The 16,595-nt window shown below is 43.7% G+C and overlaps 1 protein-coding gene across 1 annotated transcript in view; it reads left to right on the top strand.

The window, feature by feature from the left end:
* Positions 1-1,197: 1,197 nt before the first annotated feature.
* EFHC2 (EF-hand domain containing 2) overlaps positions 1,198-16,595 on the top strand; it is a 183,274-nt gene continuing 167,876 nt past the window's right edge. Inside the window, exon 1 of the mRNA XM_053891684.1 lies at positions 1,198-1,274. Coding sequence (XP_053747659.1) covers positions 1,233-1,274 — 42 coding nt within the window. The 5' untranslated portion in view covers positions 1,198-1,232. The remainder of the gene's footprint in view (positions 1,275-16,595) is intronic.

Raw genomic sequence — 16,595 nt, forward strand, 5'->3', positions numbered from 1 at the left:
CCAGGCGAAAAAGAGGAAGGAAGGGTGTTTCTCACAGATAATGACATTTACAAAATCCACAGGGGAGAAACCGCAGAGCCTGGTTTGGAAACTGCCAGTGGCTTCTCAGAGCTAGAGTGGGGGGGGGGGCAAAGAAAGGGATGAGGGGTATTGCTAGGCACCCCCCCCCCCCGGACATAGGCTCTGATGGAGCTAAGGAGTTTCACTGCCTTCCGAAGGCTGTGGGAAGGCTAGAATACTGTGGCAGAAGAGTAACAGGTGCATCACCAATTAAGAAGAGGATGGCTCTAGAGGCAAGATCAGTTAGTTGGTGTTTTTGGTGGTGGTTGTTTTAAAGAAAACCAAGCAGGAAATAATGGGGCCTCAACTGAGCCAAAGGAGGTGGTGACTGAGAGATAACAACGTGTCCAACCAGTAGGACTCAGGGAGGGGCTGGCTGTACTTAAGGGGGGAGGATTCCAAGAGGCCCCTGGCCTGGGCAATCTTGGGTGCATGACGGAATGACAGGGGCTGCGTTTTGTGCCACCTACCCCTGTCTCTGGGCACCCTGATTAGACCGGGGAACGAGCACCTTACAGATATTTAAATCAAGTATAAAAATGAGGGAAGGACAAGAGGGAAGGACTGAGAATGGTGGTTACCCCTGAATGGGTTTTCATGGGGTGGGGGTGGAGGGTGTGGTTTTGGATTCTTCTCGAGCGTTTTCACTGCAAAACAAAAGCTGATGTCAATGTAACATTAAGTGGTGTCGCATTTCCGTGAGCACACGGATGTCCCATTGTTTTCTGCAGTCTTCTTGTGCTGGAACTAAATTGAATAAGCAAATGGCAACACAATGGGGTTAGAGTCGGAGGAGCCTGAGCTCTATTAAGGGGTTAAACGAGAAAGCAGCGGGCGGGGGGAGGGGGGGTTGGGCGGTGGGGGTCTCAGTCTTTGTGCGCACAGCACGTGTGAAGAGCAAAGCCTCGGGGACCTGCTCTCAGCTGGGTGGGTGAGGGTGGGCGGGGGAGGAGGAGCGCGCGCGAAGCTTCCAGCCCGGCCCCGCCCCGGCCCCGCCCCATTCCTCCCGACCCCGCCCCTACCGCTCCCGCAGGGCTCCCGCCTGCTGCAGCTCCTCCTCCTTCCGTGACGCCGCCTCCCGTTTCTAGGTAACGAAGGGGGCTTTACACAAAGCTGCCGCTACCTGCAGGACCCCGTCTTCTCGGCCCCTTAACCCTCGGACCCCGAGAGCCATGGCCCTGCCGCTGCTGCCTGGCAACAGCTTCAACCGCAATGTGAGTAGTGAGGGCGCCCGAGGTCAGAGGTCCTGGCCAGAGTCTGGGGTCCAGGTGTGGTCACCTCCCCGAACCCTACTCAGCCCTCCCGCTGCTGTTCGACCTGTGGATTGGGCACAACTCGCACCAAACTTTGTAGGCTGGTGAAACCCTTACTCTCTGCGTCCCCCTCCCCCTGTCTCTCCACTGGCATCTGGATGCTTTAACTACATTAGATACATAAGGAGAGTCTTTATTTGGCAGGACCCGCCAAGGTAGCCAGTGGTAGTGACGGTGATAACAATCATTGTTACGCCAAGGTAGCCAGTGGTAGTGACGGTGATAACAATCATCGTTACGCATTTAAGGAGTGCCAGGTGTTGTCCTTTAGTCACCCGAGGCGCCATTTGATGCGTAGCTATTATCTTTATTCCCATTTTACAGTTGAAGAAACCGAGGCACAGAGCGATGAGTCACTCACTCACAGGCCGGAGCTACCCAGTTTCAGTGTGAAATTGGGTTTCTTCCAGGCAGCCTGGCTTCACAGCCTAGGTGCCTAGGCGCTGACTTTAATATACCCTGTGTGAAAGAAACACAGTTACTGTTACTAAAGCGAAGAAACCTGGCGCTCTGAGGCTGCCGGGGCAAGTAGGAAACGGTTTATTCCACCGGCCTATGAAATTTGATCCTAAACTTTATAGTGGGAAGCATCCAAGCTTGGAGGAGTTTTTCTCTTTGTTTAGAATTGGGAGGCGTTCATTTCAAAGCGAGATAAACCCATTTGACTTTATGGATTCGGAAGTGCCTGTTTCCAAGTTGTTGGCCCTTCAAGTCCCAGTTTTCTTTGCAGCTTCGGGCCACTGGATTCTGATCTCCACGGGTCAGTTGGCCGGACCAGCTTGCACTGGTTTGTGCATTTTTTTTTTTGGCTGAGGGGGTAGGGGCTGCTAGCATCGCCCTTTGCTGAGAGGAAGCCAGCCACACAGGTAAGACCCCAGAGAGGCAGGGCATGAAAAAAAAAAAAATTCCAGAAGTAAAGAAGCAGGCTGTGTCAGAGTAATTGTGATAAAAATTGTAAGTAATGGGATGATCACAAAACGAACCTCAAGAAACAAAATATTACTAGCATTCCAAAAGCCTCTCCCTCACCGGGCATTGCTCGATTTAGCAAATTCAAATATATGTCCCCAATACTGCATGGGACCTGCTTATACTAAAAGATTGTTTGTCTCAAATTCAAATTTAACTGAACATCTTATATATGTGTATTTTTAAGTTTATTAGAGAGAGCGTGTGCGCGCGCGCACACACACACACACACACACGAGCAGGTGCATGCATGAGCAGGAGGGGAGCAGAGAGAGCGCAAGAGAATCCCAAGCAGGCTCTACACTGTCAGCGCAGAGCCCGATGCGGGGCTCGAACTCCTGAACCACGAGATCATAACCTGAGCCGAAATGGAGAGTGGATGCTTAACTGACTGAGCCACCCAGGCGCCCCTGAACATCTTCTGTTTTACGTGGCAACCCTACGTATCACCTTTTCTGGTCATTACCCCTTTCTTACTGTCCAGAGTTAACCATCCTGGCTGCCCGTGACTATAGTTAAGTTTTGTTTGCTTTTCATAAATGTCTGGGGTCCTTTTGTGACTTGAGTTTTTTGAAGCTCAGTATTGTTTGTGAGATTTGTTTATGCGGCTGTCTGTGGAGGTAATTTGCACATTTTCATTGCTCTTTAGTATTCCATTGTGTGAGTATGACATTTATATACTCCCTTTAGTCTTGAGAAGAGATTTGGTATGTTTGGGGTTATTAAGAAGAGGTTGTTCACGTCTGTTGGTACAATCGCTAGATCATATGGTTTCTCTCCGTTCAGGTTTAGTACACACTATCAAAGTGCGTCTGCCGTTTTAAATATCCACTAGCGTTTTATGTTCCTGTCTCTCCACATTCTAACACTCGATATTGTTGGTCTTTCACATTTTACTTATTTTGATCGGCGAGTGTAGCGAAACTGTAGTATCAGTCTGCACCCAACCTGATTCCTAAGGAACTTGAGCATGAATTTACACATTTATTGGTCATTTCTCTTTTGTGTAGTGTCTGTGTATGTCTTGTCTAATATTCTACTAGGTTGCCTTTCCCCTCCCCCCCCCTTTTTTTTTTTACTTCTATAGGTTTTGGGTAGGACTCTCTTTGTCAGACATCTGTGTTGCAAACCTCTTCTTGTCTGTGGTTGGCGTTTTCACTTACTTAGTGGTGTGTTTGATGAGTAATTTTTCCTTTAGATTTGTGGTTTTTGTTTCCTCTTGAAGAAATTGCTCCTTATGCCAAGTTCATGGTATTTTTCTGTGTTATCTATTGGAAATTTTGTTTTTACCTTTCACATTTATTTATTTAGTTTTGTGTTTGTCCATTTATTTTTGAGAGAGACACAAACAGCGCGAGCAGAGGAGGGTCGGGGACAGAGAGAATCCCAAGGAGGCTCCGCACTGTCGGTGCAGAGCCCGACACGGGGCTCGAACGCTCAAAACCGGGAGATCGTGACCTGAGCTGAAACTGAGAGTTGGACACTTAATCGACTGAGCCACCCAGGTGCCCCTTACCTTTGACATTTAGATTTCTAATCTAACTAGTAAAAATGTGTCCGCGTGTGTGTGTGTGTGTGTGTGAGAGAGAGAGAGAGAGAGAGAGAGAAAAGAAGTAGAGGGTCAGGTTGTATTTTTTCCCATATGGATATTCAGTTGACCCAGAACCATTTGTTAAAGGATACAATTGAATTAAGTTGTAAGATCTTACTAGCTTTATTCAGCGATTCATGAATGGACAGCATCCAGTTGAGCAGACAGAAAACTCCAAAGAGCTGTCCCGGGAGGACCAAGACGTTTCATAGGCAGAAGGGGAACGTTATACTAGGCAAAAATTGAATTGGTTACCATTAAGTTATTTTCTTTTTACGGGGTGGCAGATTACCTAACTAGTGCTGATCGGGAGATTCATGATTGGCTGGTTTAAGATTCTCTTTCTGGGATATCCCAAACTGTAAGTTAAGTTTCAGTTCGTGACCTGGGGCTTAGCATGATCGGCTCCATTTAGGGCCTGCTGTCTTGTCTTTTTAACACAGTTTCTCTACTTCTCTGCCATAGGGATCCAAATACACGTGGGCCCGCTTCTAGATGCGTGAGTGTATTTGAAAAAAAGTATTTACTTGATGCCTCAGACCAGTAGGAGCGTGTGCGTGTGGGCGGGCGCGCGCGCGCGTTTTAGGGAATGACCGTATACTTACTAGGTACCTCAGGCTGTTTTTTAACAAATCACTATTTGTATATTGGGCATCCTTGTCTGTGTCCAAATCAGATGGCTGCATTAAAAATAAAAAATTGTTACACTAACCTTGGTACGGATTGTGTTGTCAAAAAGTGGTTATTTTAAAAAGTTGTACTTAGTTAAAAGATCAGACATTGTGTGGTGCCTAGAATGGTCAAAAACTCAGTAGAGCCAAATCCGCCCCCCCCCCCATCCTGTTTTTAATCAGTCCCCACCTCTTGCCTATTACAGAGTCTTGCGTGCTGAATTCAGTTGTCAAGAGAAAAACCTTGGCCTCCTGGAGATAGCATAATTACTGGTTGTTTGGGTTTCAAATTCTAACACAAGCTAACTTTTCCTGCTTTTCTTAGAAATTAAAAAAGGAACTTGTTTCTCCCCTTAATTAGCTGCTGGTAGTCATGAGCAATTGATTGATTGCTGCCCACAGCTAGGCGATGTGCATCCTATAGGAGAAGTATTTCTAAAATATACGCATTTGTACACATTGATGACATTGAAATTGTTCGGATGTGAACTAATTGAAAACCTTAGGGAAAGGTCACAGCTAAATTCCAGACCCACGGTATATTTTTCCAACAATTTACAGGCTGGGTTTATTTTGAGCTAAGAGAATTCCAGGTATATTGTTCAAAATAAGAGGGTCTTAAAGAGGACATTTCCAGCCAGAGCTGAAAATCTTTTCCACGGAATTTTGAACAGATGTTTGTATAGCTGATCTTGAATGCCCCTAATGAATAATGAGTACACTTTGTGTTTTTTTTTTTTTAATTTTTTTAACGTTTATTTATTTTTGAGACAGAGAGAGACAGACCATGAACGGGGGAGGGTCAGAGAGAGAGGGAGACACAGAATCGGAAACAGGCTCCGGGCTCTGAGCTGTCAGCACAGAGCCCGACGCGGGGCTCGAACTCACAGACTGTGAGATCATGACCCGAGCCGAAGTCGGACGCTCAACCGACTGAGCCACCCAGGCGCCCCCACTTTGTGTTTTTTGTATGAAGCTATCTTGCTACCATCTTGGGAGGGTTTGTTGTAAATAGTCCATTTCTAATTGATGGTGAAGCAACTGTTTCCTTAAGAAGAAAAACAAAATTATTGGAATTCACAGCAGTAGAATGAAACAAATTCAGAATCTCCCTGCCTCTCTTACAAAAGGGTGTGGGCAATATCTTGAAATTTATTTTTACCTAGACTAATATACGCCTATTTACTAATCTATAAGGAAATCACCTTGGGGAAATTTACTGGCCACGTAAAAAAACAGCTGAAGGGCACACTAGGCGTAATACCTAGTATACATATTGACTTCATCATGTGATGTTAGATAAATCCATTTAAATTTAGCTCAATGACAAAGATAATAGTAAAACAATCCCTTTATTCACAAGGGGGAGGGTTTTCCCCGATCCAAAGTTCTGCTTACAGATTTCCTGGTTATGGTCTTCGTGGTCAATTTGATCGCCTTAAAATAAACTACATCAGGTGCAAACCCCTCAACCTGACGCCAAGCCCATTGGAGTTTGCCAGTCACGTTATAAGACCAATTTAATGAGTCGTGACCAGCATTTAAACAAACAAACAAACAAAATGGACTAGAAAACAATAAAAAATCATGAGTAGTGCATGATGCATGGGAACAGTTCAGTATTGTTTCATGAACGTTTGCTTCTGTAACACCTGTGCGTGTGAACTGGGTTGCACTAAAACCTGTTATTGTGGTTAAAGAGTGGGAAATACTCTCTCATTAGAGCGGTCTCCACAGTTCTTGCCTCTATTTTATTTTAATTTTTCAAATGTTTATTTTTGAGAGAGCACAAGCAGGGGGAGGGGTAGTGAGGGGGGACAGAAGATCCAAAGTGGGCTCTGTGCTGACAGCAGGGAGCCTGATGTGGGGCTTAAACTAACGGTGGGATCATGACCTGAGCTGAAGCCGGGCACTCAACCAGCTGAGCCACTCAGGTGCCTCTCTTGTCTCTGTTTTTTGTTTTTTTTATTTTTTAATTTTTTTTTATTTTAATGTTTGTTTATTTTTGAGACAGAGTGTGAGTGGGGGAGGGACAGAAAGAGAGGGAGACAGAATCCGAAGCAGGCTCCAAGCTCCGAGCCGTCAGCACAGAGCCTGACGTGGGGCTTGAACTCCAGAACCATGAGATCATGACCTGAGCTGAAACTGGACACTTAACTGACTGAACCACCCAGGCGCCCCTCTTGTCTCTATTTTAAATTCAGATGTTCAGTTTCCTTCCGGGCCAGATCTAGTCTCTTACCCTTTAGGAAGCCTCAACAGATCCTAGTTAGATTTTTTTTTAATTGCTGTAAAATTCATATAAAATTAACCACTAACATTTTATTTTTTTTATTTTTTTTAATGTTTATTTTTGAGACAGAGACAGAGCATGAACGGGGGAGGGTCAGAGAGAGAGGGAGACACAGAATCGGAAGCAGGCTCCAGGCTCTGAGTTGTCAGCACAGAGCCCAACGCGGGGCTTGAACTCACGGACCGTGAGATCATGGCCTGAGCCGAAGTCGGAAGCTTAACCGACTGAGCCACCCAGGCGCCCCTAACCACTAACATTTTAAAGTGTACCTACCATTCAGTGGCATTTGATGCCTTCACCAAATGTTTTGCGACTATCACCTTTATCTAGTTCAAAGACATTGTGATCATCCCAGATTTGAATCTTTTTACCTTTTCAGCTCTGGGGGGACTCCTGTGTACAAGTGATTTGTACAGCCCATGGTATGATAGCATGATCCATGAATTGTTGATGAAATGATCCAGTAATAATGGTCTCTTCTCCATAAAGGCTAATCAGTTTCTGTGGATTTGTTGATTTCAGTCCACTTACCTGCTCTGTGTGGTTTTCCCTTTCCCGCAAAGGATGCGAACTGTAATGGAAGGTGGGGAGCATCGTAGAGGAAACTTTAGGGGCTTTTTCTTTACTGTAAAATTTCCTACTTGATTCTTTCCCCTGTTTCCCTTATCCAAGTAGACCTAAAAATCCTCTTATAGTTTCTACTGTAGAGGGCCTTAGTAAGGTATGATATGTGGTACATGGGATGAGCAAAAGTCGTTTTCCTTCCTATTTAAAACTAAAAATGACCAGTTTTTCTTGAAAAGCAAATACTCGATCAAGCTTAGCTTACTTACGTTTCTTTCCTTTTTAGACATTAAAAAATTTCATAAGGCAGCATAATACATTTCTGTTCAGTAACGGTTTTAATCTGAGATGGGGTTTACTTTTTTAAAAAGTAGGCTCAGTTGATTTACTTTAAATGAAGGTTGTAAATTCATTTTAATTAATGCTGTTTACACCATGAAAACACATTGACAGTGTTAAATAAGTTACTGAAACCATATGGCAAAGCGATAGGAATAAAAACCTAGCCTAAGACTTATTTATTTAAAGTTTATTTTGAGAGAGAGAGGGAGAGCTTGAGTAGGGGCAGAGAGAGAGACAGGATCCCAAGCAGGCTCTGTGCTGTCAATGCAAAGCCCAAGTGGGGCTCAAACCTTCCAACCTGGAGGTCATGACCTGAGCTGAAATCAAGAGTTCGATGCTCAGCCGACTGAGCCACCCAGGTGTCCTGAGTTTTCAGAGTTCTTTAAACATTCTGGATACAAGTCCATTGTTGGATATGTGCTTAGCAAATATTGTCTCCCAGTCTGTGGCTCGAATTTTCATTCTCTTAAAACAAGGCTAGAAAATATGCATACATTTTTAAAGATAAAATACAACATGAATCCAAACTGATATTTCCAATGCAAATGAAGGATTATAAGGTTTTTATTTAACTTCTTTGATTCTGTATTTATCTTTTACTTATATTGAGAATCTTGATTCATAAGGATGTTAGCATAATTATTTTCTTACTTTATCCTACCATAAGGATATACATCCATATAATAGTTTCTGATCAATAATAACATTATTAACAATTTGAGTTTTGAAATGGTTTCAGATATCTTTGTAGTTCTTTTGTTTTATATATCGCATTAGGAATGATTGGTCAAGTTATTATTATTTTTTTTTAACATTTATTTTTGAGAGACAGAGTGCGAGTAGGGGAGGAGCAGAGAGAGAAAGAGACACAAAATCTGAAGCAGGCTCCAGGCTCTGAGCCATCAGTATAGAGCCCCACGTGGGGCTCAAACCCGTTAACCTTGAGATTATGACCTGAGCCAAAGTAGGATGCTTAACTAACCGACTGAGCCACCCAGGTGCCCCAAATTATTGTTTAAAAAAAAATTTTTTTTTAATGTTTGTTTATTTTTGAGACTGAGAGAGACACAGAGTGTGAGCGGGGAAGGGACAGAGAGAGAGGGAGACACAGAATCCAAAGCAGGCTCCAGGCTCTGAGTTGTCCACACAGAGCCCGATGTGGGGCTCGAACTCACGAACCACAAGATCATGACCTGAGCTGAAGTCTGATGCTTAACCGACCGAGCCACCCAGGTGCCCCAGTGGGTTTTAATTTCACTGAAATGATTCCTGATAATTATGGTTAGGTCACCAGCTCAGTACCCAGTTAGGTTTGTTTGTTCTGTTTTGCTGTTGCTTTTTAACTTTAAGAACTTTGTTTTATTATGGTGTAAAACTAAAACATTTATAGGGTTTCAAAGTCAAATTTACGAAGTGAGGTGCATTTAGACAAGTACAGCTTTTATCCCTGTTCCTTTAATCGTGCTATCTCCCCCTTCTCTCTATAAGTGACTTAACCCAAAACTTCCATTTTTTATTTTTTTTGTTTTGAAACAGCAAATTATAATGGTGTATACTCCATTCACAGCTGCATAGTCCTCTGTTGTGTGCACATACCAGAGTTTACTCAACACATCCCCTTTTGATGTGTAGTTGCATTTTTTTCCCCAGTCTTTTGCTATCATGAGTATTGCTGCAATAAATAGCCAAAGTTGTGCTTCAAAAGAAACGACTGAAAAAGTAAAAAGGCTGCCTACAATATGGGAGAAAATACCTGCAAAGTATATGTGTGATGAGGGACTTATATCCCGTATATCTAAAAATGAGCACAGGATCTGAATAGACATTGCTTCAGAAAACCTTTCCAAATAGCCAGTGAACCCATGGAAAGATGCTCAATATCAGTAGTCATTAGGAAAATGCAAATCAGAGCCCCGGTGAGCTATTATTACTCTATACTGCCTAGGACGGGTATTACAAAAAGAGACAGTAACAAGTGGTGGCAGAGATGTGGAGATACTGGAATCCTCGCGCGTTGCTGGTAGGAATATAAAATCGTGTTGCTGCCACGGAAAAGTCTGCAGTTTGACAAAAGTTGAAACGGATAGTTACTGGGGTGCCTGGGTGGCTCTATCAGTTAAGCATCCGACTTCGGGTTAGGTCATGATCTCGCTGCTCATGGGTTTGAGCCCTGTGTCGGGTTCTACTGACAGCTCAGAGCCTGGAGCCTGCTTCGGATTCTGTCTCCGTCTCTCTCTGCCCCTCCCCTGCTCATGCTCTGTCATGCGTTTTCTCTCTCTCTCTCTCTCTCTCTCTCTCTCTCTCTCTCTGAAATACAAATAAAACATAAAAAGTAGACCTAGAGTTACTATATGATGTAGCACGCCCAGGTGTGTACCCAAGAGAAAAGAAAACCTGTATCTACAAAAAAAGAAAAAAAGGGAACGTGAACGTTTATAACAACATTATTCATAATAGTCAAAAGGTAGAAATAAGCCAGATGTCCGTCAGCTGATGAACGGATAAATAAAATGTGGCCTATCCATCCAATGGAATATTATTCGGCTACAAAACTAACAATACATGGGGCACCTGGGGGGCTCAGTAAGTTAAGCATCCGACTCTTCATTTTGGCTCAGGTTCTTGATCTCCCGGTTCATGAGATCATGCCTCATGTTAGGCTCTGCGCTGACAGCGTGGAGCCTGCTTGGGATTCTCTTTTTCCCCTCTCCGTCTGCCCTTCCCTCTCTCGTGCTCTCTCAAAATAAATATTTAAACAATCCACTGACACATGCTACGACATGAATGAACCTCACAAACATACTGCACACCGTATGCAAAGGACTGCGTGTTGTATGATCCCATTTATGTGACAGGTGCAAAATATGCAAATCTGTAGAGGCAGAAAGTAGATGAGTAGTTGCCTAGGCCAGTGGGCGGGCGGGCGGGGGGGGGGGTGGCGAGGGGATAAAATGGGAGTGAGGGCTTATGGGAATGAGGTTTCTTTTGGGGATGATGAAAGTGTTTCTAACTTTGCACAACTTTGTAATTGTAGTTAAACTCCATTGAGTTGTGTATTTTAAATGGGTGAGCTTTATGGTATATAAACTATAATTCAATAAAATGGTTAGAAAATAAATAGCCAAAGAAAGGAATCGGTGGCAAGGAATCGCTGGACAGACCGATGGGAGATATCCAGCACTATTCCTAACTGTTCATTTGGGGCTCGGGAATCAGAGTCACTCTGCCTCTTCGGGAATCAAACACGTAACTTTGGTCGCTTTTGTATTCTGTTCTGGACTTTATAGCTGCGTCACTTGGGAGAGATCCTTTGGGCTCTCTCCTTGACAGAATACCTGACTCACAGTGGCTTAAGCCAAATCGATTTTTCTCATTGGAAGAACTCTAGGGGTGTGGCGGTTTTAGGTTTGGGCAGTGGCTGATGAATGTCATGAAGGGCTCAGACTCTTTTTATCTCTCCGTTCTGTCATCATTAGAAGGTTGGCTTTGCTTTCCCGGCTCTGTGGCCTCATGGTTGCCAGGTGGTTGCTTCAGCTCCAGCCATCACAACTTCTCATAACCATGTTCAAGACCAGTAGGAAGGAGAGGGAGGCAAAAAGACTCTTATATCAGAAAACAAAGTGTTGCCCACCCCCCACCCCCAGTAGATGTCCCCCTTACATCTTCTTGGCTAAAATTGAGTCACACGGCTCTCCTTTGCCAAAGGGGTATTGGGAACTTGATTTTTCACCATCTATTTTTGGACCTGGGAAAGACAAAAAGCAGTAAATAATGGCTTTGGGGAGCTCACAAACTTTGCCACACCAGCCACAGACTCGATACCTGTGAGTCTAGATGCCTCCTCGGCCTTAGCATCCCTTTCTTTAAAATATTTTTGTGGTTTTTTTTTAAGTTTATTTATTCTGAGAGAGAGGTAGTTGGGAAGGCACAGAGAGAGAGAATTCCAAGCAGGCTCTGTGCTGTCAGTGCGGAGCCCTACGTGGGACTCGAGCTCAAGAACCATGAGATCATGACCTGAATTGAAATCAAGAGTCGGACGCTTAAGCGACTGAGCCTCCCAGGGGCCCCTTTGTGTGTTTTCATACACAGGTAACACACGAGTATACCATTATGGTAAATTCAAACAATACTGTTTTTTTCTTACCAGTCTTCCTCTCCATAGTGGAAAGCAAGCCTAATACTCCAGTGAAACCAGCATACTCACGGTCTGTACTTTGGCTATATTTTGGACTTAATTATTAAACCACTCCATTATTTTTTTAATGTTTATTAATTTTTGAGTGGGGGATGGGCAGAGGGAGAGGGAGACACAGAATCCAAAGCAGGCTCCAGGCTCCAAGCCATCAGCACAGAGCCCAACGCGGGGCTCGAACTCTTGGACCGTGAGATCATGACCTGAGCTGACGTCAGCCGCTTGACCGACTGAGCCACCCAGGTGCCCCCTAAACCACTCAATTATGGGTTTACTTGCCTCCATCCTGTCACTCCCTTTCCTCTTCCCATCCGGATCGTAGCCTTCCCCCCGCGGGTTGGCTCTACTTCCCGCTTCTCATTAAAGCCTTCCCTGACCATTTCAGTAGGAGCCCTCTCTCCATCTGCACATCCCTCAACGCACCTATGGTGTCCACACCACCCATTCACTGGCTTGTCGCCTGTGTTGTGTTTTGCGTTCTTTAAGTGTGATCGTGACATTCCTCAGCTGACCGAAGAGACTGTGCTCGATTGCTCTTCGGGTCGCCTTTCCTTACCTTTAGAAGGTGCGTGTCGATTGCCTCTGTCCACCTGTAGCAGCCATGCCTAAAAGCCCGAAGGCATCATCGCAGTTTGGGAGAATCCTCTCCGGAATTAGCTTCTTGCTTGTGTCTTCCGCTGCGGACCAGAGCATTTCTTATTTTAGCAACAGTAAACATAAGCGGGGAAGAAAGTCCTTGGCTTTTGTGGCTTAAATGGGCTTCCACAAAGCGGCCGGGAGAGCATGAAAATGTCAGGTACAAGTTGTGACTCAAAGCCTCTCCTGTGGCCCGTTGTGCCATGCAGAGGGACACTTCTCTCTTCCTCGTTGGCGTCCAGTTTGGCTTTTTCTGGAAGCCGCACATTTTCCCCTGAGCATTCATTTAGGCAGGGCCCCTTAAGAGGCCGGTCACCCAACGACAGGATTCTAGATCCTCACGAGTGCAAATGTAAAGGGATTTTTTGGGCCACTTCCTGAGAAGTTTATCCTGTGACTATAGCCGTAGAGAGGGCAGAGCCCACTCTGGAGGGGAGGGCGTCCCTGAAGCATAAGGAAGCGGGAGGTGGGCGTTTTCACTCCCTCCCTCATTAACCAGGCCCTCAGATACCTGAATTCGACCTGGAAATGCTCTACTGTGACAAAGTGACCGGCTTGGCCAGCTGAAGGCCAAATTAACCCTGTGCTTCATCCCCAAGGAGGGGATGGTCACCGTTCCTAGAGTTTTGGGGGAGAACGGGTCAGTTCACATGGCTTGCAGTTAATTTAGACTACCTGTTGTTCATCACATGAGTTTGGCAGTTGAAGCGGAAATGGTGGTTTTATCATTTATGGGACTATTTCCATCTCATTTTTGGGAGACTTAAATCCTTTATTGCTCGGCTGTGTTCATGTTCATACTTCATGCTTTATACAAAGGCACCTGTGTGTGATGTTTCCTAGTCACCAAGGGAAGTGGACCCTCTCCTTGGTTTTATTGTTAATTGAAATTTTTGCTGAGGAAATTCTAGATTCGCGTGTAGTTCTAAGAAATAATAGTTCATGTGTAGTTCTAAGAGGGATCCCGTGTACCCTTTACTCAGTTGCCCATTGGTAACATTTTGCAAAAAACTATAGTATAATAGCACAACCAGATAGTAACGTTCCGATAACCCATGGATCTTAAGATTTCCCCAGCTTCGGGGCGCCTGGGTGGCTCAGTGGGTTAAGCGTCCGGACTCTTGATTTTGGCTCAGGTCATGATCTGACAGTTCACGAGTTCAAGGACCATGTTGGGCTCTGTGCTAACAGTGCGAAGCCTGCTTGGGATTCTTTCTCTCCGCTCCGCCCCCCTCTCAAAATAAATAAACAAACATTAGAAGGTAAAAGATTTCCCCAGCTTTACTTACACTCATTTGCGTCTGTGCATTTAGTCTATACGTTTCACCACATGTGTAGGTTGCTGTGGTCACCCTGACAGGGAAGATACAGACCAGTTCCATCATCACAGGGATCTGTCCTGTTGCCCTTTGATAACCCTACCCACCCCCACCCACATCCTTCCCATCAACTGCCAACTCCCTTCCCCCACCCCCCATGCTGATATCTCTGACTCTTGGCGACCACTAATCTGTTCTCCATTTCTTTCTTTAAAAAAAAATTTTGTTTAATGTTTATTGCTGAGACAATGCGAGAGACAGAGTGCAAGCGGGGGAGGGGCAGAGAGAGAGGGAGACACAGAATCTGAAGCAGGTTCCAGGCTCTGAGCTGTCAGCACAGAGCCCGACGCGGGGCTCGAACTCACAAACCATGAGATCATGACCTGAGTCGAAGTTGGACGCTTAACCGACTGAGCCCCCCGGGCGCCCCCATGTGGCTCATTTTCTGAGAGAAGTGTCCAAGAGTGCAATTGCTGGGTCATATGGTAATTACATGTTTAGTTTTATAAAAAAACAAAAGCGAACTTACCAAGCTAATTTTGAGAGTGTGTGTACCATTTCACATTCCTGAGAGCAGCATGTGAGTGATGTAGTTTGTCTACATCCTCGTCAGCATTTAGTGTTGTCACTATTTTTTATTTTAGCTGATAGGCAGTGTAGGGATATCGGACTGTGGGCTTAAATTGGCATTTCTCTGATGGCTTATGTATGAGTTGAATATCTTTTCATGTGCTTATTTGCCATCTGTGTATCCACCTTGGTGAAATGTCTGTTTATATCTTTTGCCTGTTTCTAATTGGATTGTGTTTTCACTGTTGAGCTTTGAGAATTCTTTATATATTCTAGATACTAGCCCTTCATCTAAGATGTGGTTTGCACATATTTTCTCCCAGTCTGTAGCTTGTCTTTTCATCCCGTTAACTGTCTCTTTGCATAGCAAAAAAGTTTCTAATTTTGATGAGGTCCAATTTATCAATTTTTCTTTTTATGGATCATGCTTTTGACGTTAAGTCTCAGAACTCTCTGCCCAGCTCTGGATTCTGAAGATTTTCTCCTATGTTTTTTTCCTAAAATTTTCATAGCTTTACATGTTCTGTTCAAGGCTGTGATCCATTTCGAGTTGATTTTTGTATACGGTGTGATGTTTAGGTCATGATCCATTTCATTTTGTCCATGGTTATCTAATTACTCCACCATTTGTTGAAAAGGTTATCCTTCCTCTATTGAATTGTGCTTTGCACCTTTGTAAAAACTCGTTTGAGCATTTTGGAGTGTTCTCTATTCTGTTCTGTTGGTCTATGTGTCCATCCTCCTGCCAATCCTACCGTTTTGATCACTATGATAATACAGTAAACCTTAATATCAGGTGTAGTGATTCCTTCCGCTTTTCTTTCATAAGTATCTTCTGTGTCTGGAGCCTGTACCTTCCGTAGGAATTTGAGAATAAACTTGTCTGTGTCTACAAATAACTTTGCTGGGATTTTGATAGGAATTGCAGTAAACTTCTAGATCATTTTGGGGAGAATCGGCATCTTTACTACGTAGAGTCTCCCAATCCATGAGCATGCTGTGTCTCTCCATTTCTTTAGGTTGTCTTTGATTTTTTTTCACCAGCATTTTGTACTTTTCAACCCACAGATCCTGTGTGTGCTTCATATTTCATTTTTCTCTGGAGAGATTGTAAATGACATCGTGTCTTAAATTTCAGTTTCATGGGGTGCCTGGGTGGTTCAGTTGGTTAATTTGACCAACTCTTGATTAGGACTCAGGTCATGATCTCACAGTTCATGAGTTCAAGCCTGGCATCGGGCTCTGTGCTGACAGTGTGGAGCCTGCTTGGGATTCTCTCTCTGTACCTCCTGTGCACTCTCTCTCTCTCTCAAAATAAAGAAATAAACTTAAAATAAATTTGTTTCATATGTCCAGCATTAGTATATAGAAGTGTGATTGACTTTTGTGTGTTGATTTGCATCCTGTGACCCTGCTGAATTCAATTATTAGTTGGAGGAATTTTTCTTTTTTTGTAAACTCCATGAATTGTTTTTTACATAAACAATCTTGTCACCTACAAATAGGGACAATTCCTTTTCTTCCTTTCCCATCTAGTATCCCTTCATTATTACTTTTTTTTTTGCCTTTCATGGTGGGTAGAACTTCTAATAATGTGTTGAATCAGAGTATGAGAGCAGACATTCTTGCTTTTTGTTCTTTAAAAAAATTTTTAATTTAAAATTTGACTTTATTATTTTTTTATATGATTTATTGTCAAGTTAGCTAACATACAGTGTAGACCGCATGCTCTTGGCTTCGGGAGTAGATTCCCATGATCCGTGACTTACATATATAACACCCAGTGCTCATCCCAACAAGTGCCTTCCTCAATACCCATCACCCATTTTCCTTTTTTCTTGATCTTGGGAGAACATTTAGTCTTTCACTATGAAGTATGATGTTAGCTATAGGTTTTTTGTGGATGCCCTTTATCAAATCATTCCCCTGTATTCTTAACTTTTGGGGGGTCTTTATCATGAATGGGTATTGGATTTTATCGAATGTGTTTAACCTGTATTAACTGATACTAACATTTGAGTTTTCTTTTCTATTTGTTGATATGGTAGATTACATTGATTTTTTTTTTTTTCCAA

The sequence above is a fragment of the Panthera pardus genome, unplaced genomic scaffold (genome assembly GCF_024362965.1).
Source record: "Panthera pardus isolate Hobbes unplaced genomic scaffold, ASM2436296v1 HiC_scaffold_27, whole genome shotgun sequence".
Classification (NCBI taxonomy): Eukaryota; Metazoa; Chordata; class Mammalia; order Carnivora; family Felidae; genus Panthera; species Panthera pardus.